The 27,328-nt window shown below is 38.8% G+C and overlaps 1 protein-coding gene across 2 annotated transcripts in view; it reads left to right on the top strand.

Moving 5' to 3' along the window:
- The first annotated feature begins 251 nt into the window (after positions 1-251).
- TRPM7 (transient receptor potential cation channel subfamily M member 7) overlaps positions 252-27,328 on the top strand; it is a 52,158-nt gene continuing 25,081 nt past the window's right edge. For both annotated transcript variants that reach the window (XM_079317984.1, XM_079317983.1), the window contains exons 1-9: positions 252-385; positions 20,374-20,453; positions 21,875-21,913; positions 22,367-22,565; positions 23,691-23,904; positions 24,438-24,562; positions 25,197-25,368; positions 26,157-26,331; positions 27,066-27,189. In XM_079317984.1, the coding sequence (XP_079174110.1) occupies positions 383-385; positions 20,374-20,453; positions 21,875-21,913; positions 22,367-22,565; positions 23,691-23,904; positions 24,438-24,562; positions 25,197-25,368; positions 26,157-26,331; positions 27,066-27,189 (1,131 nt within the window). In that variant the 5' untranslated portion in view covers positions 252-382. The remainder of the gene's footprint in view (positions 386-20,373; positions 20,454-21,874; positions 21,914-22,366; positions 22,566-23,690; positions 23,905-24,437; positions 24,563-25,196; positions 25,369-26,156; positions 26,332-27,065; positions 27,190-27,328) is intronic.

Here is a 27,328-nt window from a genome sequence, read left to right as displayed (position 1 = left end):
CCTGAGGGGAGCCGGGCGGGCAGCGCCGCCCCGCAGCCCCCTCCTCCTCCGGGGGCGGTGCGCGCTGACGCGGCAGCGCCGCGGCTCCTCCGCCGGCCGAGTCGCACAATTATGAGAAAGAGGCGCCGGGCCGAGACCGCCGCTAGCCCTGGGTCCCGGTGCGGAGCCGAACCAGCGCCGTTCTCCGCGTCCCGCGCCTCCCTTCATCCCCGGAGCGTCGTCCTCGCCCGGCCGCTCCCCACCCAGCCCTCCGCTGCCGCCGAGCCCAGCCCCGATAGATGGAGACAGGCCCCGCCACCGCCGACGCCGAACCACGAGCAGGAGCTGCCCGGCGAGAGGAGAACCAGAGTCGGCGCCGAGACCCAGCCCGGCCCTGAGGAGAATGGTGAGAGCCGCGGCGGCGGGGCCGGGCGCGCCCGGCAGGGAGGGGACAGGGACGGGGCCGCCGGATCAGACCTGTCCCAGCCGGCTGCCGCGGGTCCCGGCCGCCCCGAGCCGCCGGATCAGACCTGTCCCAGCCGGCTGCCGCGGGTCCCGGCCGCCCCGAGCCGCCGGGGCCGCCTCCCGCTGCCCGCCCGCCGGCGGCACGGACGGGCCCCGCGGGCCCGGCGCTCCCGGAGCTGCCCCGGGATTGCCCCGCGCCGCCGGGCGAGGCTCCCGCCGCCCTCCTCGCGCCGTGCCCGGGCAGCCCGAGCAGCGCCGGTCCCGCGGCGGAGGCGCCGCTGAGGAACGCGAGCTCCCCGTCCGCGCTGCCGTCATGGTGCTTTGGTCCACAAGCACGCTGTACTTCCCTGGGCTGCGGCAGCCCTTCCCTTCCCTCCCGATCTTTACACCTATTTGGTTGCTGCAGTTTCAGCATGGTATGCATAAGGAGTATGCATACACTTAGGGATTTATGAGGGTCTGCTGGCTGTTAAACGGTTCTTCATCCCTATAAGTTTATTCCTTAATATTTAAATAATTTAGAGTGACTTATCGCATCAAGTGCTTTCAAGCAATTTTGAAAATATAAGTGGGTGGTCTAAATATATGGATTTCTACAGACTGCTTGAACTTCTAGTAAGATGCTTTGTTTCATTTTAAATAAAGGTGTTTTATTTCACGGTGTTTTCTTAAAAACCACAGGGATTCGTGCCCATGAATCATCCATTCCTGAGTATATCTGTTGAACTGTGTGGAAATGTGGGCTGTGTTTTTCTAGAAACTGCAAATCCAGCACTCCTCTAGGAAGAAGCTGAAAATGCAACCTTCCATTCCGACTTAAAACACTGCTTGGCATCTGCCACTTGCACGGTGCTTGCTCTTGTCAACTGGAGTGGTTTGATGTTGGGTTTAGTTTTGAGGAGTGGGGGATTTGGGTTTTTTAAATTGATTTCATTTTTTTAGTTTAGCTCTGGGGGGGTTTTTTGGTGCTGTCATAGCTAGAAATGTATGGATTGGTTTTAACCATCATAGTTCTGTGAATTCGAGACTCAGTAGCCTTTTTGGCAATGTAGTGTCTTTGCAGTGTTTTATATTTGGTGTGTGTTTACCAAATATTTTGAAACCTCTGTTAAACAGGTGTTTTGGTTGAGTTGAATGTAGGACATTTTATGCAAGCTCATTTTGCTAAAAATTTCCCTACTGCTCCATGACTATTTAGCAGCTTTGAATAATTGCTGGACGATGTCCAACATTAAATCAGGAATTATTCTAAGGAGTGAGTTGTTCAATGTGGCAATTCCGGCTGTTCAGTCTTTTTTTTTTTTTTTAAATGTGTCTGTGTGGGTGAGATAAGTGTCTGCTAGATCATCCTTCATACCTTCTGGTATGAGGCCATTCTTGACTTTGCTATTTCAAGGCAGGAGGGGGGAAACCTTTGTGCATGTGAAGCTGTTTTGGCTGAGTTTGGACTGTTTGTACCTTAGTTTCCTGATGTTGTACTTTGATACTTTTTTTGCTTGCCTGAGCTCAGCAGTGGAAGGGTAATGTTCACTTGTCATACAAAGGCACCTTGAAACATCACCTTGCATTTGACAGTTATCTCACACTATCAGTATCAGATCATCTCTCTCCCCACGTGGATTATCTTGGAGAGAGTTACTCCATTGTGTTTTAAACTTTCATTTATTTTCTTGTCCCTTGAGGCTCTGCCTAACTAGTCTTGCTGCATTACCATTTTGTCTTACCACATCGGCCCAGCTTTCTCTGCTCTGCCGGTGATAGACTGCAGCATCCAAAGTCCTCTCTTTCTCATCGTTATCTTTGCCACTTGCTGTGCTTCCCTTTCCTGGAAACTTTGGAACAACACCCAAATTTTTCATGCTTCCCTTTCATGGCTCATCCACGAGGTGCATTTCTGTTAACCGTACAGTCCTCGTGGACAGTCATGACAGATGAGTGTTTTCTAAAAAGAACAATATTGTTTTGAACTGAAATAACACTCTGACACAATTGAGTTTGGCTATATTGGTTTGTGCTTTGACACCAGTAATGTTGCAAATAAATCTCTAAGAGAACTTGTCAAAAATCCTTGTGAAGAGAGATGCTTAATAGAATTTTGCAGTCTTGACTTGAGAATGGATTTCTATATTGTAAAGATTTGAAATACCAAGACAATATGAAATTATACTTCTCATTCCAAAATATTTAACCTGAAAAAACATGTCTTTGTCCTTTTTTTTAAGCTGATGTTTATTTCTTTTAGAATTCCAAATTTCTTTCAGCAGTGTCTGCGTTGACTATGATATTTACATGCCCTGTTTATTTCCTGAAACAAGCAACATTAGTTCTGTTTCTTTTTCCCACTTTTTAAAATGGCAGACTGATAGTAAAATCAATGAAAGAATTGAAGTTTTGGTTTCGAGGTGATGTTTCTTGAGTCTGTGAGTAATTCTGTCGAGGTGCGTTTTGCCTTCAGTGGTTGAAATTTCAGCAACTGACTTTTCATCAGATAAATTACTGAATAATCTTGTTCTCTGTGTGTATTTGAATAAGATACTTATATAATTATTAAAGCTGTGTCACTTTTTACCTCTGATACTGACAAATAGCTGTTGCCCCTGACAAATGAGTCTGTGTGCTTCATTGGTTCTACAAAGAATAGTCCACTTGACCTGTGGTAGAACTTGAACTTTTGTTGCACACTTTCTTTGTATTCTCTGGCCTGAAGCCCTCTTTCTCCTCTACTGTAGTCTCTGCAGTCTTATTATTGTCCTTTTTTTTATTTATTTAATCCTTTTGCTTTTGCTCACATAATGAGAACGTAGAGGTGAAGGTGTCATATATCGTGATACAGCCAATACTGAAAGTGATCTACCTAATCCTTGGTTATTTTTATTATGGGAAGCTTGGCTTTTCTTAAGCTAAAATTATAGGTGTTTTTGTGTTTTAAGTAACAAAAGACTGGTTTAACAAAAGAACAGAAAAAGTAAACCCCAAAACCTTAGTGTTGGCCAGCTTTACTCTCTGTCCTGGCTCAGCAAAGGATTAGCTGGGCATCCCTGCTGCTGTGCAGGAGGGGAGAGAGGAAGGATGTGCAGGAGGTGATTTGTCTTTTTGGTGGCAGCCAGTCATTAAGCAGCTGACCAGCTGCATCTTTACTGGGTGGGATCACAGCCCTGAGCAGCAGTGGGGATTGCAAGAGCAATCTCCATCACAGCTGTTCCACTGATGGAAGGAACGCTAGTTTTCTTGAGGAGTGGTGAGTTTTTCAGCCTTTACCTACATTTTGCTAAGCATGTAGAATGTGAGCCACTTTCTTGAACTGCCAGGTGTGCTAGACCTACAAAACAACCTGAGTTTGTTTTTCTCCCCAGCCATCATAATTTTTGCACAGAAGGGACCACATAGATTGTCTAGTTGCTGTTAGGTGAGCAGAGGACAACTCTTACTCCTGTAAGAGGAAAGACCAGTGAACTTCTAATGGGATAATGAAATATAAAAAAACAAAAGAGAAACTGTATATTACTTTTTTTCCTTCACAAAAATCGGGTGAAAAGTGTCCTGAACATATGGGGAATACAGATAGTAAAATAACTGTATTGCTAATAGTGATGCTGGTAGTTCTGAAAAGCAGCTTTATGAAAAGACAGAATATTTAACTGTGGCAGGTGGTTTGACAGCATATGGTATAAGGATGTTGCAGGTTTAGTCTGTAAGATAAATGTGGTTGATTGCTAAGGAGAACTTAAAATATGGTACCAAACTGACAGCACATTAAAGCTTGCAAGTTATGCATTTTTTGCCCCTTAACTAAAGCAGAGTTCGGGTGTTACTGAAATGGTAGGCTTGTATTGAACCTTAATTATGGGAATTTCTGTATTTCTTTAAAAAAAATCCTAAGAGTTGCATCACAGTTACAGTTTATTTAATCTTTATATAATTAAGGGATTTGTATGAACTCATTCTAATGTGAGCTGGTTCATGCATTTTGTTGTCACATTTTCTGAAATGTTTGAGCACTCTGTGTGTATTGCAAATGTGCAATTGCTGAGTTAATGTATGTCAGCCCATCTTTGTTTCATTTGTTCTCAGCCCAAAGAGGATGGAATGAGATTTGTGTGACAGCATATCTGTTGATTTTTCTACAGCTGCAAAATCAGAATTTTATAGGCTGCTTCAGTAATTAAGTTAGTTCTTTGCTGTATGTAGTTGGGCAACTGATGTTTTTAGATCATCCAGCTTCAGAAACAGCTAATGTAAACCCTCTGAAGCTTTAATGGGACTTCAGCCTGTCTGTGGAGAGCCCTAATTTACATCACATACAGTCCAACACCAAGTGCTTATTTTGTTTAAATGCACATCATATGTTTTGCACAGCAGAAACAGAGTGTGCACCAGGCCAATACACAGTTTCAGTGAGTGTAATTGTGTGCTTATAGTTTGTGAAAATTATGCACATGTGAGTCTTACAATGTCTAGACTTACTGATAGTAATTTAATAGCAAGAATTTGAGGCCTTTCTTTGATTTGGGGAGCATTAGACCTTTTTTTTTTTTCAAGATTTCTAAGAGCCTGGTCAAGCTTTTTGTTTCTTTGTTGTGGTTCTGGATGACTCCCAGTGCTCTTGGATTCTGCCTGTAATTGTTTACTGCTAAACTGAGCAGATGTGAAAAAAAAAAAAAGGAAAAAAGCTATAGTTTTGAGAATTGTCATATTGCAATTAAGTTCTGGTTTGCTGATATTAATTTTTTTGCTTAGATTTTTTTACTGGCAACCTTTTGGATGATTAATGAAGTATATTTTTACTGTGTTACACTAAATCATTCTTGCTTGAGAATGCTTTCTCAGTTACAACTCTAAATGAGTTTAATCTAGGTGTTCTGCCTTTCACCACAGCTCTGTAATCCTCAAAGCCTGGGAAAGTGTCTGTTACAGCTCAGTCAGTGGTAGCACAATGGTTTTTGTAATCAAATCCCAGCTTTTGTTCCATGCTTTGTTCACACTTACCTCTACCTGAAGTGGTACTTACTTTCTTTACCTTATCTACTTGATTCTTGTCACCTCTGCTAAGAATTTTCACTTTGTAGTCCCCTGACTTATGCTGGGTCGAATTTTACAAGATGTCCCTGGTGATGGTTCTTATCCAAATGTCTGCTCATTTTTTTCTTGAATGTTGCAGTTTCTGTGAGATGTGGACTTGCAAATCTTGACTCTAAAGGTTTAAGTTTAATAAATAAATCTACATTATGCCTCCTGCAAATACATTTCCAGATGCTTTGTTAGGAAAACTTAATTTCCCAAGCTTAAAAATTTCTGGAGTTGGGGCTGTCCTAGGGCTGGTATTATTTAGCAGCCTAGTCCTTCCCACTCTTACTCATTTTATTGACAATATATTTTCTGAATGACTGGAATGCTTGAATTGTGTTGCAGGGTAATAACCTCAGGTTAAGGGTTGTTGTTCAAGCTAGCTGTTCCCACATGTGTCAAAGCTCTTCCTAAAGGTGTGTTGTAATCCAGTCAACACTCCTCTAAACCCTGTCTCTCCCCTTTCACCTGTCCATTTGTGCTTCCTTGTGTGTTCAGTCACTGGGGATCTGAATTGAATAAACTTCTCATCACCTCCTCTCTTTTTTTTTTTTTTTTTTTTTTTTTTTTTGTGGATTATTTTGTTAGTCATTTCCCTGAACCAGCTTCCATGTGACTGCATAAATGCTGGTGCTGGTATGAAATAGGTTGGGATCATGTGCACAGGCTTAGGAAAATGGGATTGTGGCACCCCAGACTTGACAGGAGCTGTGAAGCTGGATTGGAAACTTTTACTCTAAGGTGCCTGAGATTTGGTTTGTGCTGTTGCATTAGGAAGTGTTCAGCCCATGGCACATGAATGTTTTCTGGTCTCACAGCCTTGTGCACAGGCATGGATGAGCTGTGACAACACAAGTCAGGTTCCATGGCCTCTTCAAAGTATAAACCAAATTGCTTTGTAGCCTTGTCTAATTGTACTGCAAGCAAGTGGTGACTATTCTTGAATACTCCTGTATCTAAATTCTTGTTCACAGAGGATGTTTTTCTTGACCTGCTTTTCTGAATGTGTGCTAACAGATTCAAGATCACTTGTTTTTACCAGATGTGCTGTGCTGTGTCTGTCTCTGAACTGAACTGCACCAAGATGAGTTTGATCCCTCCCATCAGGTTATTTCTGTTGGCAGATTATTCACTGCTGGTAACTTGTCTCGTCTAACAGAATATTGCTGGATTTTTTCCTCAGTGTTCTTAGCATGCAGCATATTTGCTTTTTAGTGCTGTTCCCATTCTTGTTTTACTTTCTCAGGAAGCTGAAACTGTTCCTTGGAGTTAGGAGAAACCAAAACTGCATTGAACTCATGTATCTGCCAGAGCTCAGCACAGCAGCCAGGTGGACAGGTTCAAAGACAGTCATGCTGCTGTATAACACTGTTAAAATTGCATGTAGATTGGCTTTGTGTTGTGAGTGTAATGCAGTATTCTAGTTTGTGGCTACAGCCAGTCTGAAAAAGCTGTTTCCTTTCAAAGCCTGTCCCTGGAGCTGCTGCAGGTCATGAAAGTCTTTAGGCATAACTTCAGTCACCTGGATAGGTTAAATTATGCATGTGCTTAAGTGACACATGATTAGAACCTAAAAATACCAGTTGTGTAATTACAGAACTGTTAATCAACTTTCTCTTCAATTATAAAAATCAGTTAATCTACACAAGTAAGTGTAGTTAATGATGTTTTAAATGTCAAAGTCTTACCAGTTTCTTCTGTGTTCCCTGGCTGCATTATTGTCTGTAGTTTGCAGAATCCTGTTAAACAGCAAGTTTTATTAAACTTAGAAGAGTACATGGCTGAAGGTGATTTTCTGGACAAAGAGTTTGAGAGAGATTAATTTTGAAGGAGCTCCTGTTTCTGGTAGTAACCTTGCACTAGGAAAAGAATAATACATCACTGATACCTTAGCTGACAAATATCCTAGAGAACTGTCTAGGAACATTGCCTGGTGTGGCAATGCCTCTGGCTGCAGAACTGGTTGGAAGAGGCTCAGTCCTCCTGATTTCACAGGCTCTTCTTTGCTGACCCCGTTCTGCTGCTGGAGATGTTCATGGTTCATGTCCCTGGGGACAGCCCTGTGACTGCTCACCTGCCTCAGCCAGGGGCACTAAACACAGATGTGGAGGTTGGGATGGACTTTTACCTCTTAAACTGGCATCAACTGGCTTTGCAGCCAGAGGCATTGAAAAACAGAAGTATCCACTTAAGTAACCTTTGCCCTTCTAATTTGTACAACTTCAGAAATGTTCTTGATGGAGATTTATGCCTTTGCCTCATTAAGCAATTGTTCTGTCTTGGTTTCTTTTATAAAAGCCTTATGCAGAAAAATAATTTTAAAATTTTCAGCTGTAGAAAACCCACAGGTTGTGTGCATGCGATTTTCAATATAAATCTTAACTGCTGGATGTGCAGCTCGGGACTCTGTTACATTCTCTGTAATTGTTTCAAATGCTGTAGTGAAACAATGTGGCCTTTTAATGTAGCTTATGTAGGGAAAGAGGGCGGAAAGCATTCATCACCCTTGTCCTGGTGTGGGCTGCCAGCTTGTGTTACAGGTGAACATTCTGCGGTGCTGGAGGCTGCGAACAAACGAGTCATTGTGTGAGTGTATCCTCTGCTTGTGCTCCACAGGAGAAATATTTGGTACTGCTATGATCACAGTCCTCTGCTGGACAGAACAATGCAGTAAACTTTGGGCAGGGCTAGAAAATGTGCAAGACCAAAGCTTTTCTGCCTTTTAGAAAAGTCCTGTTTTCAGATTCTAGAAGGATGTTTTCTGGTCACAGGCAGTCTGCAGAGTACAGGTAGAGTTTGCAGGGAGGGGAGGATTATTCACAGGAGCTAATTAGGCAGTGAGTCCCCAGGCTTTCTCAGTAGACACCAAGGGGGATTCTGAGCAGCTCTTCTCTCTCTGCAAAGAGGATGTAGAAAAATTAGCACAACTGAGATAAGGTTAGTCATTTTGACTATCCTCTTGGGTGTCATTACTAGGTTTTTTGGGGTTTTCTGACAAATATAAAGATCTTGCATGTAGGACAAGAAAAATCTTTAGTAATTAATGTATTAGGACTTGAATGTTAATTATACCATGAATTAGAACAAATCTTCCATGCCAGATGAGAAAGGTATTTTTAAACACCGGGTATCTGCCCCTCCAAAATGTGACCTTAGGCAATATGTTCTTGCTTCATTGGCAGCTCTCTAAGAAATAACGAAATATAGTCTTAACTTCCTTTCCTTCCTGAATATCAGGATGCATGTGCATAAAAAAATAAAATCATTTTGTATGATAGATCTGTAGTCTTTCCCTGGGTGCCTAGAGCCTGTGTGCTTTTGGGGATAATTTTGATGTACCTTGGCAATATGCTTAGATCAGCTCACCTCTTCTGCCAACCCAGTATCTGTCTGCTGCAAAAGGGAATATCCTACTTCCCTTCTTCCCACCCTGATCATGGCCGTGTGATTCTTTTTTGTGCCTTAGTTTTCTGTCCAGTTTGCATCTGTATCTGTTAATTCTGACATTAAAGTACCTGCTTTTTTTTTTTTTTTTTTTTTTTTTCTTTCTCTCTCTGAGTGTAATGTGCTGGTATGGGGAGCTCAATCAATTCCCTAAAAGGCGAGTGCACAACTGCAGGTGAAGAAGTAGCAGGAGAATGGGTGGGAGGGCAGAATAGGAACTTCCTCAGCTTGTCTTCTAAGACTGCACCCTTCATAATTTGAAGAATTGCATCTCTAAAAGCAAATATTTCTCCTGTGTTTCTTGGCTTTGCCAGGACCTCCACCTCCCTACTGGTGTCTTTTGTTTCTCTGGAATGATTGTCTTCACTCTTCTCCCAGCAGGCCAGGGAGGAGCCTGTCCCAGGTATTAGTCCAGTGTATCTTAGACAGGCCTTTGTGCCACATAGTACTCAGCATTGGTGAGTTTTACTGGAATTTAGTATGCTGGAAGAAATTACCGTAAATAGAAAACATTTTCCATGTGAAATCATGTTGTGGTCTCTCAATATCGTTTAATTAGTTGTTTCCCCTACCCTGGGAAAAAAAAACCAAAATAAAAAAAACCCAACAAACCAAACAAAAAGAAAGAGGGTACTTTATTTCTAAAAATAATATATTTAGTTTCTGAGTAATTATTTAGACTTGTGGTATTTAACATAGAAGGACTTCTGAAAGCATCAGAAACTCAAACAACCCTCAAAAACAGAGGGTGGAAATTTTCAAATGTGCCTAAATAAACATAATATATTATTTCAGACAGTAATTAGCTGCTTTCTCATTTCCTTAACAAACTCAGTAAAGTTTCTTCTTTGCACTTTTCTAGCATGGAAAACAAAAACGGCTTGAGTAGTTTTAGTGGGGAACTTTGTCTTCTGATGGGAGTTGAGGTACATGGATGTCTCTTGAATGCTGTCAGGGTTCTTGTGGCCTGAGGTGGGGCTGTAGCAGCTGCAGGCTGGGCTGGCAGTGAGAGGGGAGCTGCTGCTTTGTCTTGACAGGCAGGGGAAGGGTAACTGAATCAGTAGCTCTTTGTTATGAGCTGTAGTTAAAAATGCTTAGGTCTTTGTAATTTGACAGTAGGTGAACTATAGCAAATTCTTGTTTTGCCCTGCTTTTATGCCAGCTCATCCCACTTTCTCCAGCCTTTTCTAATCTCCCAAGAAGTCTGATCACACAGAAGAGTTGACCAAAATATTTGCTTCCCTACGTGTGCCTAACGAACTCTGGTTCATTGGTGTGCAAATGTGTACAGGTAGGGAGAGCCCAGAATTCCAGATCTGTTTCAGGTGAATCTTTGGTTGTGTGTTTGCAGATAAACCTCTTTCCTAGTTTCACTGCTTTTGATTATAACAATAAAGCTGTTTTCCCAGATACTGTCTAAACATACCTTCTGTGAAATTTCATCATCCTTACCCGCGGTCTGGTGCTGTCTGTTATTTCAGGTGCCCACTAGTACTTTCTGTTGCTCTTCCTTCTTACTCATGCTATTCAGAGAAATATTATTGATCTACCATAATTAACGTGGGCACAGGCTTCCTTCTTTTAAATATATATTTGAAGAGTTGTCTGAGGCCAACTATGTCAAAAATCCCTCAGCGATAACAAGTTTCCATTGTCTAGTGAGTTAATAATAGCCTGCTTAAGTCAGGAAGCATCAGAATCTTTGCTGTGATGATAGAGAAGTGTCTTTCTTTGTATGACATGAAAATTAAGTCAGATTGAAGAAATTGAAGAAAGTGGTAGAGCAGGACAAACAGCATCCACCCTTCCAGTTTGCTTTTGTAGTTGTAATGTGCTTCAGCACATACTGAATTAATCAGATGTTCATGCACTTCGTGAACTAGAAAGGGAGGACTTTCCTTAAATCTGCAGCTCAAATATCGCTGAAGTACATCCTTTGCACGAGGTGAGGGGGTTTGCAGCCTGTAAAGCTGTCTAGGAACAGCGGCTGCCAGAGCTGAGGTTTCTCATCAGGGAACAAAGCGGAAGCAAATTGAGGGCAGGATTAATTATTTGGCTGGTCACACGAGCCCTTTCTCACTGCTTTATTTCCAGAGGTGGCCACCACTGCCTCCTTTCTTGCATCTGTGACTTGTATTCCCTGTGTGAATGGGGAAGGGACTGGAGGTTGCTTGAGGAGGACAGCAACCGGATCCAGACTGTGTGAGTTGCTTTCCTGCTGAAACCATGCCCCAAGCCTCATTCCTTCCAAAAATAAATCCAGAGTTTATGGGATTGTCTGTTCATACACCCTCTGTGGCACGTGCAAGGTAAGCCCAGCACTTGCCAGAGATGTGAGGTATGAACCAAACGAATTCTTTGATGTAGAGCAGATCTGCTGAGCTGGGAAGTGCAGGGGTTTCAGCAGCCAGCACAGCGTGCCCCATCCGTCCCTGTGGAAAGGACCAGGACAGGCACCAGCCTTCATAGCCACAGAAATGTTTTGACAGACTTAAAAAGACTTGGCATCATTCTGTGTGTGTTGGTGAGTAGGAAAGCTGACTCTACCTTCCTGCTGGTCCTATTTGAGAGAGTGTGTGGGCTTGCAATCTGCCTCTGGTGAGGTCAGAATGATCACACACTGCAGCTCAATGTCGAGTGCTGTGAGAAGTGAGGAGGATGCAGACTGTACAGTTGTGTCACTGTGGAGAAAGAAGGGGAAGGAGGCTGGATGTTTGAAAATATAAGAGATTCAAGGTTGGTTTATATGGGTCATTCAACAAAATTAAAACTGGTTTTTAAGTGAGGAACCCTATCAGAAAGAAGCAGGCACTGTGTGACAGGCTTGCAGGCATTCCCATGTACTTTGCCATGATTTTTTTTTTTGGCTTTTGTTTTGTTTTAATCTCATTTGAAGAAAGTGAATATTAAGAGTGAAAATGTTGGCTGAAAAGCTATACTTCTTGTAATTACAACCACACACTCTTTCTCTATCCTTTTCTTTCATCCATGGTGTTAAGTATTAGGGAGTAAGGAATTTTTTCCATCTCTTTTGAAAACTCAGTGATCTGTTGCTTCTAGGTCATAACTTCAGTATATGCTTTGAAATACTTTATGAAATGCATCAAATGCAATTGGTTGGTGAACTCAGAGGAAGTAATTTATAGATTGTTTAGCAGGGCTAAATTTTTTTAGCTTGGTATTTCATTAGTTGGAAAGACTGCAAATGTAAACTATTTAGAAATTAATTTACTTCAGCTTGCAGCAATGAAACTGGTTTACCTTCTGCTGTATTTTCTTTTTCCAACCGAAAGTCCAAATTCTGTCATTGAAAGTTGTTGGGAAATAAAACTTGAAATGCAGTTCTCTCCTTGCTTCCCCTTGGCTTTTCTGAAGGCGTGTTCAGAAACAGTTTGCCATCTGCTGTGCTGCCACAGTCTCAGGGAGTTTCTGGTTTTGGCAAGTTTAATTACTGTGCTGGTAGAATTGGGCACTTAACTCTGAAGGTTCATTGTTATATCAGGTGAGAAAAAGACAGTTTGATATTATACCAGTGGTTAATTGTCTTCTGAAATCAACTAATGATCCATTCCGTAGTGACCTGACCTCTCTCATACTGTAGAATCAGTTGTGAAATATTTTTCTAGATGTATATTAGTATTTATTTTATGCCTGGTGTAGATGGTGTATGCATTTTCAAATCTAGTACTTTCTGAAAAAGAGTAATTTTATGGCTGGTCTAAGTGCAGAATGGCACAGACTTTGACCTATTAAGTAAATAAATTTATTATTTATTTTTAAAATATGCTGCATTTACTCTGAATTTTCTACTGCTGTATTGCAGCCAGAAGATAACTTTCCCAACAATATGGGTGTAGTGGATTGAGTTTGAATGTAATAAAAATATACCAAAAATACTAATATTAATCTGTGGATTTTATTGTGGTACATCAGGGTTAAAAGTCACCATTTCATAATGCTAAATTCTGTTCATGAATTTAGAGTATTCTTAATTAAATGAATCTGCAGGAAATAAAAATCCCTAAACAACTAAATTATGTACTTTGTAATACTACAGTGAAATAATTCTCTCAAAACCAGCCTATTCTCCAAATAGCAGATTGGAATAATTTTCATCAAGTTTGAGAGAGCTGTAAAAATCCCTTTTGACAAATCCTGATTACCTTTTGCATCCAAAACTGCACGTGGGTTCTGGGAGTTCTGTGGTGGCTTCATTACGTCAGAGAAGAACTTGATGAAACAATAGCTACTCTGTTAGAGACCTGGATTGCTGTGAAATCTGTTCAGAGCAAATCTCCTGAACTGTTTAATAAAAAATAGGATTGGTGAAGGTTTGTTTTCAGCACTAAGGGAGCCATTGAGGTGAAGATTCTTATCTTTGCTCTCTGGCTCACTTGAGATCTGCTTCCCATGTGCAGAATTTACAGAAGGCTTTCTCTGACTGCCCTCTTTCCTTGCTTGCTTCACCATTTTTATTTAACATAAACTCAGTATTTTTTTTACTGTCTAACAATCAATTTTCATGACTGTAGCAATATTTTCACTAGAGAAATTTTTCAATCCAGAAAACTGGAGCAGTTTGCTTTCTTAGGAGTCCAGTGAAACCTGGTGAGCTATTCTGTTCAGAACAGGATCTTCAGCATAGCAGAGACACTTTGGTGTGTGATGGGTCTGTCTGTCTGAGCTGGTCACATTTCTGTGACAAGAGATGCCTTAAAGAGATTTCCTTAATGTATTTAAGGAAAAAAAAAACCAAACCAAAACCTGTCTCGTATATGAAGCTGGTAGTTGTTTTAGACTCATAAAGTAATCCTGATGCAGCAGGTAAAATATACTTGCAAAAATTTTCATTTGCAGTGGATTAAACAATTAAGTTAGTGCTATTCTTCACAGGGATTCATTACAGCACTGCAAAAATATCTTCTGGCAGTGGGATAATGTCTGAGCCTCTGTCTTTCAGGTATTTCACATATCCATACTTTCTGTGGATGTTAGTACAAAAAATTGAGGTTGACTGATACTGTAGATATTGATTCAGGAACAAGTTTTGTCAGTGCTCTGTGCATATTGTGCTTTCTTTGGACAGACACCACTGTTCTGTGTCAAAGAGTCTTTTAAATATAGTTCATGATACTAGATGGCTAAATGCTTTGTTTTATCCCTTCTCTTTTATAAAAGAAAACAAAAACCCCTGAACTAAAATTATAGAAGTATGCAATTTTAAATTGAAGGGAAAGCTAGTAAATTAAATGCTTGGGATTTGACAGAGCCAAAAGTTTAAAACAAATGGTAGCCAATATATGGGATTAAACTACCTAACTTTTTTTTTTTCCCTTCCATCTGCTTATTTGCTTAGTTAGCTGAAGTTTTGAAAAGTTTCCTCAAATGATAAGTGTTTTCTTGAGGAACTGAGATGTGCTCTGCTAGTATTTTTAATACAAAATTGGAGGTATTTTCTTTGGTTGATAGGCATAGATATCTTTCAGCTAACTCTCCACCCCATACACAATGGCTTAGTTACTTAGCTCATCCTGGGGTGCACATTTCCAGTATCATTCCATTGTTTTGTCCTAAAAACAAGTCCAGGTGCTTTACCTGCAGTGTGGTTCTTACTGCCTTAAGGATTTGGAGCGCCTACTAGAAATCTTTTCAGTGAGCTATTGAGGTAGAGGAGGCTCTATAATGTTATGAAAACATACTTGAAACTTTTCATTTGGTGCATTTTATTTATGGCTCCTCTTCCCATAAGAAGCTTTGTGAATTCTAAACTACTTGATATGCATTAACCTAATTGGATATTGTATTTATCACGGTTGTTTGGCTTTGTTGCCTTTATTCAATATGTCTAACATAAAAGCAATAAGATAGAGGTTTGTCTGGAATTTCTACCTTTCAGCTATAGCTGCAGGAGCCCAGTGCATGGCTAGGGTTGGTTGTGTGGGCAAGGATCACAGGTCAGTCCCATGGTGTAGCACGTGTTTGGATAATGGAGTGGGTTTCTCAGATGAGACATCCTCTGGTAAGTCACGAAGAGCGTGTGTGGTGTGTATAGTTATATAAGAAGCAGTAACTTCAAGTTGGGACATTGTCAGTGGACAATTCCTTGAATAGACAAGCTAAAGGGCATTTTTAGTACAGTTTGTCTCTTAGAAATGTTTTGAAATTTATCTTGTTGGCTGTAAGTGACCTAGACAGACAGGACTCGACTGCGGCAGTGCTAGCACGGCTGTTCCTGCTGCACACAGTTTCCATTGAGCCTCCCTGTTTTCAGCCTTGCTGAAACTTTCCTGTATTTTCTTCTGTCCAGATGGAAAATAAACATCTTGGAAAATTTGAGTCAGTAGAGAAAGAATATGGAGTCTATATTAATTTTTAAATAGAGACAAATAAAATTGATGGGTGTTTTCCTTGAGAAAGAATTGTATGTGTTGAACTGCCATATGGTGTAAGCAGAGATTTGAAAGATGAAATATGAGACAGTGTAGAAAGTGATATGATTTCTAAATTTGAAGCTCAGTCTATGCAATCAGTAACTGAAATCCCCATTACCAGCCCTCCACAAAGGTCACAGTTTGGCAAAATGTTTATTAATTCAGGTCAATTTCCTGATTCAGTGGGAAGTTTGATTGGAATGTGGTCAGGAGAACTGCTGGGTTCCTATGCACTGTTGCAGGCTCCAGGGCAATATAGTTGTGAAAAGTTAAATTTTAGTTTTCTAACAAATATTGTTACAGTATTGTAACTTATGGTCTTACAACAGTATACAGTATCACAAAAGAGTAGGAAAAAAAAAAGGGATCCCTTTGTGCATGAAATTCAGGATTGCCAGCTACAAATATTATTTATACCTTCCATATTTGTGTTACATGAAAAACATGCAGGTCATTTGGACATCTTGCTAAGCAGGCAGGCATGCTTTCTATAGAGAAAATAATTCAGGCCAAGCTTGTTGAATAAACTTTGAGCATTTTACAATAGCTTGGTTAGGCTTTGCCATATTGCCATGCATCAACTTTCTTGTTTTAATGTTTTGAATGAGTGGCTCTTAAAAACCAGTGAGCTGAAGGGAAGAGACTGGTAGGGGGTTGGCTTTTATTTCCAAGACCTGATCTCATACTGTACTTTGGTGATGGTTTCTTTTTTAGAAAAAAAATTTCTTTTTTTGCCTGCTGTATGCAAAAACCTGAAATTATAGTTGGTGGTAAAATTTTCATTCTACAAAGAGACTTGCTGAAGTTATCCAGTGTGAATTTCAGTAAAAATAACATATAAATCTTGAGCAGGTACATTTAAATTATCCCTGTTATTGGAGCTTTGGAGTGCTAGTGCTATTGCTGAGTCCAACATAATTAATATTAAAATGGCTATGGTAAAACTTCCACCTTATAAAAGGTCATGGGATTATCTTGGCATTTAGATACTTCCAGAAGTTGGAAATAATTGAGCATGTTCTTTTGAGTTTGTAGTTCAGCAAGTACTTATGCAATTTTTATTTCAAATAGCAATTAGAATTGTTTCAGCATTGGTGAAACTGTTGGGTGAGGACATATGTTTTTTGAATAGTGTGAAGAATTTATTTCAATCATGATCTCAGAGTAAATATGTCTCTTCTACATGATTGAATCAAATCTATATGCTTTCTGCTTCTTGACATTCTTTCAGAAGTACTGAAAGACACAGGGAACTTTGCTCAGAGAATAAGGTGTCTTGTGAAACATACAGCTTAAAGTCTGGGTAAAAGCCTTGCTGGCCTCTTTGGGATAAGGAGTTAGTAGTTACTGTAGTACCTCTTCCAAAAAGGTAAAGGTTAAGAATTTTTATGTGTGTAGACAAGATTCTCCCAGCATTGTCTGCTGAGAGGTCTTAACGTGGTGAAATTTTCATAGTCTTACCTGAAAAGTGAAGATAGTTCTGGAATAATACAAATAGTATTAAATTTTTTCTTCTAAGTCTTAAATTTTATTTAACTTGAGAGATTGCAAATGGACAAGAAAGAATATGGGAAGCTAAGTTTTTTTTCCCCACAAGATGCAATTTTGGAAGGAAAGAAAATAAATAGTTAAAAAGTAGATTTTTGTATGTTGATGCTGCTTGTGCTTTTTGCTAAAAGGCTCCTGACCCATGTTACCCATAGCCATGGTGTAAAGTGCATCTTCTAAAAATACACTGGGAAAACAGAGCACTTGGAGCAGCAGGAGCTGCCTGTTACTGGAAACAGAGTTTGGGGGGTGGAGTTCTGTATCCTGTTCAGATGATAAAAAGCTTCAATAAGAGTAGGCAATTTTTTTAAACTGTCTGATAACTTGTATATTGATTTTTGATGTCTGACTTGATCTCCTATTTTAACTTAATCTTTAGCTGATGAGGAAGTATTTCTTAGCAGTAACTGCTGCAACTAACTTAGACTTAACAGTGTCCTCATATCATCTTCCTTTTTCTGGTCATCACAGGAACATTATGTAATAGTTCTTATTTACATGGAAGGCAATACTTCCTACACTTTCAATGTGATTTTTGCCCATTTATGGGAAGTCTTTCACTCAGCTCTTGTCTCTTCTTGGTTTGTATGTTCTTTTTTCTTTTTTTCTTTTCCTACTCTCAAAAGAATACAAGACTTTGGAATTAGCAAATTCTGTATAAAATCTGCTGTAATAAAGATTAATTAGCATAAAGGCATGCTTCTACAGAGAGTCTAATTTTACCAAAAAGTTTCTAGTGTGTTTTGCTAGCATTACAGAGCTTCTTCTGACTTGAGGTGACTTTGGGGTGACTTGGTGTGACATATAGATGTAGTGATGCTGTGCTGAAAATATTCACATTACTGAAGAACTGAGAGAAATCCTTGATGAGTGGTTAAAATTACATTCTTTGAGAAAAATTGATAAATGGTTAGTTGTTTTGTTTTGGGGGCCTTTATTTATTTATTTTTTTCCTTTTTTGGGGTAAGTGTTTATTATGAAAAGTGGTGTTGCACATTGTGAGCCAGTGTTCCCTGTCCCCAGCTTTGATCACCACTTAATAATAAAACAATATTGCGTGGAGCAATTGACGCAATTGCTTGTGGTTTATATTCTTTGGATTTTGACATCCAGTGTGTTATGCCTGTGATCTCTTGCTTCAAGGTGTGGTTTTAGCCAGCTGGCTGAAACATCTAAGTATTAAATTTCTGTATCTTTTTATATTCTGGAGGATCTGCAGACTCAAGCTTAAACTACTGCAGTGTTAAGGTAATGCTCAGTTTTAAAAAATTAAATACAAAAATTCCCATGTAAACACTGGGGACTCAGGCAAGTGAAAGCAGCTTCCAGAACTGGGATTCATCTCACAAAGGCTAAAGCTTAATAGTGCTTAAAAAAAACTAACAAACCCTAATCAAGGAGCTAAAAATTTGGTCTGCTTACTATATGTAAAAACACACATTTAGTATGATATATGTATAAATGTACATATACACATATAAGTCTATTTTTGTGGCAGTGCTAATCATCTGATAAAGGTAGAGAAGAGGGAGAACTGTTTTATGCCCAACTCTTGTAAGGCAAAGGTGTCCTAGGAAATACTCAGCTCCTTTGTGGTGGATGGTACATTTTCCTTGCTAAAGTAATGAGGAGATGCTACTAAAGGATTAGAGATTAATTCTGAGGACAGCAGAGGAAGAGATCTCTTTCACAAGCCTATTAATGGTCAGTCACTTTGTTCTGCTTCAAAGGAAAATGAGAGGAAAATGGCAAAAAACAAAAAAGAGGGAAAAGGACCATAAAGGGTGTAATGGAATCCTCCATAGTACCATGTTTCCATATATCCTGCATTTCTCCTTTGCTACAGCATCCATCCCTGTCTGTAGGGAAAGGAGCAAGGACAGTAGCAGATTATGACCTTGGCTATTAATTTATTCCAGGTGTCTAAAGGATCAGTATAAATGTGAAATGCACTGAATGCTCATTCTGTTGTCTTAATTTTTCTTCCATGATTCTTTGCTGTGGATTGTGCATTTTTTCTCCTTTCTGTCTCAAGAAATACCTTTACTCTGAAACTTTTCCTACTCCTTGGAAGAGGCTGTTGGTATTCTTAATGTGAAGACAGAATCTGGAGCTGCAGTTTGTTGCTGTCTTGATAAATTCATCATCAAAATTCACTAAAGCAAAACACTGAAAGGTGATCATGATGAATAATGTAGGAAAGACCTCCTGAGTCTGGGAAATGTTTTGAAAGAGGATGGGCAGTTCAGTAGCAGTTTTCTGGGGGTCTTTATTAAAATTAGCTGGTACATTCTTTCTTGTAATAACGTCTCTGTATTGTTGAAGTTGCAGTGAGTAAAAAATGCATCCATCTTTGCTTAAACTTCTTATAATCAAAAAAAAAAAAAAAAAAAGTCTTAATGTCTTCATTGCTTCTGCAGACCTCTGATTGGATATCTGTGAATAATACCCATCAGTCTTTTTTCCCCTTCTTGCAAAATAAAACAGTGTGAAATTTGATAAAATTTTTCTAAAGGTAAAATGTAAATGTAGTACATTGCTGTTAGAAATGAAATAATTTTAGTGTAATCTCAGTGAGGATTTAAAATAATATTGCATAAGATGCAAATTAGCATTCCAAGATGTTTTCATGTTTTAATTTCTAAAAGTCCTGTTTGAATTTCTTTCCCAATGTATTACTGAAATGTGGACATTATGCATATTATGATGTTGTTTAGCAACTAACTTAAGATTATTATGTAAGATAATGTGAATGTGGTTGTTTAAAGCAACTGAAATGAAATTATGTCCAGTGATTAGAATAGTAAGCATTTGAATTAGTGAACATCCTTAATTTCATGTTTCAGAACATGTTTCAAATTTAACCTTAGAACGCAGTTCAGAGATCCCAGTTAATTTTATTTACTGACATGAAAAGTTTCTTGAAGAACAAAGGGTTATGACCTATTTTTTGCTAGTTGAAAAGATTGCCAGTATTGTTAGAAAGCTTCCATGCTCACAATTTCAAGATGAAAATTTTACTTAATTAAAGAGAGAAATAAATGATAGTATTATTTCAGTTTAGTGCAGGTAATTTTTAAAAATTTTACCTGTTTTTTTTTTTTCTTAGCAAGATAGGGTAACAGTATATCTTAAAATTGTTTATGAGGTGTTTTTTGGGTACATATTGATTTACACATTAAAATTTTTACTATTTGAATTTTAATTTTGAAAAATACTACTTCTAATTTTAAGTGATTTGTATATAAATTACATAATGATTCTGGTTATCTCAACTTTTGGAGAGATATATGAGATGCTTTTATAAGGTCATGCATAGTTTTGTTAGTTTTTTACAGAGCAGACCCCTCATATTCTAACTCTTGTTTCCTTAAAAAGCATTTTTCATTGCAAAGGTATATGATTTGTATTTTATAATGCTATTAATTTTTTTGTTTTTCAGTCCCAGAAATCCTGGATAGAAAATACTTTCACGAAGAGGGAGTGTGTGTATATTATACCAAGTTCAAAAGACCCCCACAGGTAAATGAAAAATGATGCAAGAACTCATTGCTGCTCTTTAGTATTGAAAAAAAAAAATCAGTGTTGTCATGAGTGTTGGACTGTTTTTTTTTGTATGAAATATTCTTGGGTTTGTGCTTTTGTGACTGGACATTGTCTCTGTGAATTGGATTTTCTTTTACTGAAAGAACTTTGGCATTGCAGAAATCTCAAAAAATGTTCCCCTGTTCCCTTTGCTGCTTCTTACCACTCCTCCTACTGATTTCTATGTTCTGTTTACAGTGAGGAGGATGTGAAAAAGAAATTTCTGAAGTCAGAAAGTCTCATAGTGATCACCCTACATTTAAAAAGCTGGCTTTTAAATTCCAGTAGGGGATAAGTGTGAAAATCAACCTGACAGTGTAGGAAAAAGGGGTGAAGAATGCATAGAAGAATAAAGAAAACCAAGAATTGGGGTGGGGAAAAATGTTAAAAGAAAAAAAAAGGGCTAAAGAAATACTTGCTTCTAGGGAAAACAGATAAATCAGAGCTGTTCATATTTCATGTGATACGTAATAGGTTTTCATCCTTAAGTTCTTAAAGGGAAAAAAACTAGGCTGAAAAATGAGGAAATTATTTCTAGAGGGAAGGCTGAGGCTAAGAATATTTTGCATATCTCACTTGCTGTTTTTACCTTCTCTTAAATTAGAGGTGTGAAATCAAGCAAGTTAGTGATAGTGTATATCTAGCTGATTTTAACCAAGTGTTACAGGTATAATTTAAGAGTTCCTGGAATGATTGAGTTTGACGTGTATAGTCATGACATTTGTGTCACAGGTGAAATAAAGTCAAATTGAAAGTAGATTTAAAATTAGTGTTTTTAAGGCAGCTTTGTCTCCCCATAATGTTTAGTAATGTAATGATGGATTTCAGATCACTCTTTTTTTTCTTAAGCTTCATATATATGAGAGCAGCTGAGAAACCTTTTTTCCTGAGGTTGAGAAAATTTCCATTTCACTCTTTTCCTTAAAAAACACTTATAAATCTTTTGTTATACTGGGGTTACTATTTTTCATTTAAGTACTTTGTTTTTAAACAGAAAAAGAACTAAACAGTGTAGAATTTTCAAATTATTGTAAATAATTCACCACATTACTTGAAATCATGTGACATGAGAAGCTTTTAGAATTTATAGCCACGATTGCAGCACATGGAAAATTTGCAAATGCAGACAAAGTAATTAGGAAGCTGTTAAAATTTCCAGAGCATTTAACAAGGAACAGAATGGTCTTCAACAATTGCCCTTTCAGTTTAACATATTTGTAGCTCACAATGGATTTTTCAACTTTCCCACCATGTTTGTCCTTCAGTTTCTAAGAATGGCCTGTGGTTGGTGGTGAATTGCTCACTGTGTGTGTGAATTATGTGAGAAGTTTAGTCATATCTTTAAATATTTCTTACAGATGCCTTCCAGGATGTCAGATTTGTCAGCAACTTGTCAGGTAAAAGGTCTTTATAATTACAGTATTTATCAATGTATTCTCATTAAATAAGTGCTTTCATAATAGGGTTTTCAAAAGTTTTGATCAACATTATGAGTGACAACTTGGTGAAAGGTTAGCTATAAAATAAATATAACTAATGTTTAAAGAACTGTCTGCAATAAGTAGGTCATGGATTTATAAATGTTATATAAATTACTTGGCTTCAAAGAGCAATTTCTCCTGGCCTCCAGCTTGCTACCTTAGTGAGCTTCAGTATTTTGCATAATAATATATATTGTAATTGACTATTACTGTAAATATTTATGACAACAAGGCTCACCCTGGAAAAGAGGTTTATCTAATGTCTAGAATGTTTGCTGTCTAAATCTGTTCTATTCCTGTTATGGGTGAAGGAAGTTCTTTTATCTTGGAAGTTTTAGCAAAGCTTTCTCTCTGCCCTGGCTGGTGCAGGTGCTGCTGTGGCCGCTTGGTCAGACAACACGCTTGTTTCACTGCCAGTCTGGCCATGAAATACTCCGATGTGAAGCTGGGTGAAAACTACAACCAGGAAATAGAAGAATGGTCAGTGGAAAAACACACAGAGCAGACCTCTACTGATGCTTATGGTGTCATCAACTTTCAAGGTGGCTCTCATTCTTACAGGGCTAAGGCATGTATGACGTTTTGTTGTTTCCTTTTTTTCCTTACTCTAGCCATGTTGGTGCTGAATGCTTCATTTAACTTCTGAAATTGAAGGCTGAAAGTATTAACACCTCCATTGTGACAAACGTGTCCTCGTCCTCTTCTATTTTAGCATTTTTGTTGTGATTTGAATTCTTTCTAATTTCTGTTTGTAAAAGATTTTTAGTTGTGGTAGAAATTATTTAAAGCTTATGCAGTTAGAGGCTACAGGGAGTTCTTTTACAGTGTGACTTCTGTGGTCAAACTGAAGTGCTTCAGTGAGGGAGCTGTGTTCTTTAGCTGGCAGAAGCCCCAAGGACAGTCCAGTGCTCCAGCTCAAACCATCTCTCTGAGGGAAGGGCCCTTGGCACAGTTCTTTCATGTTCTCAAAAACACTGTATGGGTTATGGGTTCCTTTGTACTTGGCGTGGCCTAAAATTGCTGTGAACCCTTTTCTAGGAGCACAGAAACACCAACCTGCCCACACTCATTTCTGCTTCCTTCTGCAGAGTGCAAGTGGGATTGTTCAACTGGGGAGTAATGTTTTGTTATTTAGAACTTTATTCAGGAAGAGTTCCATTTCCTACTCTCCCCTCCTCTATTCATTCAACAGCTCATACTGAAGATGTGGCAGCATTGTAGCTGATCAACCATCTACTTAATCTTAATGCTGTTAAACATAGAGTGTTGGAAAGCTGGCAGTTTTGAAGTTTTCTGTTGAAAAATACAGGTTTCATTTCCACTAGGAACAGGGAAGGAAAACCAAGCAATTTTAAAACTCTTTACAGGAGACACAAAAGCCTCTCCCAGCAGATGGCAGAGCTTTTATGTATACTTATGAACTTCATCTAGTTTAAAGATCATCCAGTGCTTTCATAGTCATTTTCTAGGTCAATGTGCCAGTAGGTTGGAATACCATGATCTTTCTGTAGTTGTTTTCTTTCCAAACTGTCTCATCTGGACTGTAGAGGATAGCTTGTTCATTTATTGCATCTGCTGTATTTTGAGGAAGTAAATTACAGTTTCCATAGCCAGGAGTAGGATAATATATCCTGAAATACATCCTGGTTCTTTTTACAATTTGAACCTTTTAATTCTGTTCTTATGCCTGCAGTATGTGCGATTGTCATATGACACTAAGCCTGAAGCTATTCTGCAACTTATGCTAAAAGAATGGCAGATGGAGTTGCCAAAACTTGTTATATCTGTCCATGGGGGCATGCAGAAATTTGAACTTCACCCACGCATCAAACAGTTGCTTGGCAAAGGTCTTATCAAAGCTGCAGTAACCACAGGAGCCTGGATTATAACTGGAGGAGTGAACACAGGTAAGGAACTAGCAAAGAATGTGCTCAATTAACTGGATTGCAGAGAGCCAAAAGATTTAATGTATGGATGCATTGCTACATCCTAAAACAAAGTAAATTTATATTAGTTTGGTCAAGTGAATTTAAAATAATGCATTTGGAAAATGTGTATTTGAAAGTGGGCTACTGTTTGTTGTGAAAATAAAAACATATAGAGGGGTTGGGTTTTGGGCTTTGTTTTGTTCGATTGATTGTTTTTTGGGTTTTGTTTTTGAAACAAGGAAGAGCTTAATGTGATTAAAAAGAAGTACAGTAATGTGCTGTAAACCCTTTAGTTCTTGCTAGGCTAATATTTCTTTTGTAGAATGATTTTCTTTCCTCCTAATAGATGTAGCATGGTGCCTTTTCTTTGCTAGTGTGTCAGCAAGTTTCCAAATCCTTAAAGGCCTGGTTATCTAACTAGAACAGTTAAAGGTCCAGTCACCTAAATAAATATTTGTATTCTTAGTAAGATGTGGCATTCAATGCACTGGAATCTTTTTATGCACGAACAGGTGTTGCAAAACATGTTGGTGATGCTCTAAGAGAACACGCTTCCAGATCATCTCGAAAGATTTGCACTATTGGGATTGCTCCGTGGGGAGTGATTGAAAACAGAAACGACCTTGTTGGAAGAGATGTAAGGATGAATTACCTAACTGAAATAATGATTTACCTCATTTACTTTTGGCACATCTGCTCAAGCATGTTTTTCCCTTGCTTTGCATCATTGGAATATTTGCTTTACTATGGAGATACACTGACATCTGTGACTTATGCAAGATTATTACTGTAAACAAGTTGCAAAATGCAAATGTGCTACAGGAGGAGCTTGTTCTTAAGTATGATCCTTTTCTCCTCCCCACTCTCAATTATATCAATTAGATATTATAAAATCAAATAACAAAAATTCTATTACAGAGAATTCACATTTAGTGAGGATAATAAGTTGAAGAAAATTTGATGTAGAGTCTTCAATACTAACTACTGTTTGCTAGAGAAGTCATAAATTTTCCACAGACACCTTTTCAAAGGATCTTTTCTCTTTTACCCTTCAGAACAGCATCCTTTAGTGATGCAATTATCTGATTCCCTGCACAAAGTTCAGAGCTGCAGCTGTTGGTGTATCCTAATCTAAGGCATGTTTGTATGTGTCAGTGCTTCCTTATATGTGTCATTGCTTCTTGTTGAGCCACCAGTTTTTTCTAGTTAAGTTTCACAGAGACTGTGTGAACCTCTGCAAGTAAAAGCCATTTTTGTGTGCTTACACTTAGGTGGTTGCTCCATATCAGACCTTGTTAAATCCATTAAGTAAACTAAACGTCCTAAATAACCTCCATTCCCATTTCATTCTGGTGGATGATGGAACAGTTGGAAAGTATGGAGCAGAAGTTAAACTGCGAAGAGAACTGGAAAAAACTATTAATTTGCAACGGATCCATGCAAGTAAGTAATTCTGGTGCCTGTGGGATGTTGCTCCAGCTTAATGAAAAAGGTATTTGCAATAAACAACTGAATGACAAAATAAAATTAGAACTGTAGTTTATTTGTCAAATCTAAAATTGCAAATTTCAGCTGCTTCTCTGGACCCTAGTTATTGCTGTAGATTTATGATTTCTTTGGGACCACAGAGGAATCCTTTTTGAATAAAGTTGTCTGTTTACTTTGTAAAAACAAATGCAAATCGCTTCAGGACTTGGTGTGTTGTCAGATCTAATTGGTCTGATTAATTAATGGTTTTGACACTGATCACTTGTAGTTTCACAGTTTGCAGTTTGGTGTTTTCCCAGTTATGGAGCAACACATGTATTCTGACCCTTACAGGAATGCTTTTGCAATACTTCCCATCAGTGGGTGGTTCCTATGGACCTATGTTCAAACTGACTATGTGTAGTCAACTTTGAAAATTATTGGGGGAAGTTAAGAGGAATTCCAGAAAGAAAAAATTCTTCAGTTTTCTGCATTAGTTCATGAATGTTTCTATAAGGAATCTCTTCTGTTTTGTAGACTCTATCCTGTTGTATTGACCAACTTGGCAGTGCTTGTGTCCCAGCCCAGAACATAAAATGCTTGAAACTCTGCATTACCAACAGTTAATGTCTGGCAGACTGCATTTTAATGTTGATTAAATAGAAAGGACAAACCTGATTTATTGAATGTGTAAAACTGGCTTTATCATTCACTGTACTTTTACAGCATTGTCTGAGTTTCATTATTTGTTTGCCATTTTCCAGGAATTGGCCAAGGTGTGCCTGTGGTGGCACTTGTGTTTGAAGGTGGCCCCAATGTCATCCTGACAGTTCTAGACTTCCTTCAGGAGAGCCCTCCAGTGCCTGTGGTGGTGTGTGAAGGAACTGGCAGAGCTGCAGACATCCTGGCCTATGTTCACAAGCAGACAGAGGAGGGGGGGTGAGTGCCAGCAGTGCCAGACTGGCACAGAACCTCTGACTGGGTCAGGCTGGAAGGGACCACAGTGGGTCATCCCAGAGCACACGGCACAGGATTGTGTCCAGGCACTTCTTGTCATGCACAGATAAATGACTAGATGTACAGATGGATGGCATCTGTGTGTGTCTGTCATCCAGAGATGAGTTTTGAGACCATTTCTTCATGAATCTGTAGAAAAGCTTTTTTTGTCTCTTTTGAGTGCAGCTTCAAAATAATAAAAAGGATGTGCTTGAGCTTCACAATACTTGATGATTTCTAGTTGGTTGTCAGACTTGCATAAATCCTTAAGCACACTGGGTCCTTGCAGGGGCTGCCTCAGAACCTTGGGAGGCAGGGATCTAATGTAGCTGTAAACCAAACAGCTTTGTGCAGGATAAGATCACAAATGGTCTTACTCAGAGGAGTGACTGCTTATTATTTTGTGTAAAAATCTTTTGGTTGAGAGTAGCTGAGAACTCAATATGTGAAGGAAAGGGAGAGTGAGTTGAATTGCTTTTAGGAGGCAGTAGTATAGAATTGTAGATTAAATTACTTATAGTTCTTTCTAAAGGTTACCTAAGGTTTTGCCACAGCAACAGTAATGAGCTTATAGATAGCAGGACTCTGAATGGACACGTTGAAACTAATTAAATGCATTGTTGTTCTTGCTGCTCATCTAAAACAATTGCTTTCCTGTTTGTTTGTTTCAATCTCAGGAATGTTCCTGAGGGTGCTGAGCCTGAAATCATTTCAACCATCAAAAAGACATTTAACTTTGGTCAAAGTGAAGCAGTTCATTTGTTTCAGACACTGCTGGAATGCATGAAAAAAAAAGAACTTGTAAGTAGATCTTGCCATAAAATTTTCTATGCATGCATTTGTGAATTCATGATATGATTTTTTTTTTCTTTGTTTTTTGGATCTTTTAGTTGTGACTACTTACAAAGGTATACTGTCATTGCATGCTTGAAGCAAAACC

Source organism: Erithacus rubecula (genome assembly GCF_903797595.1).
Source record: "Erithacus rubecula genome assembly, chromosome: 14".
In the NCBI taxonomy this organism is placed as follows: Eukaryota; Metazoa; Chordata; class Aves; order Passeriformes; family Muscicapidae; genus Erithacus; species Erithacus rubecula.
Note: the sequence above shows the minus strand (reverse complement) of the source record. Positions and strands in the feature narration are given on the sequence as shown.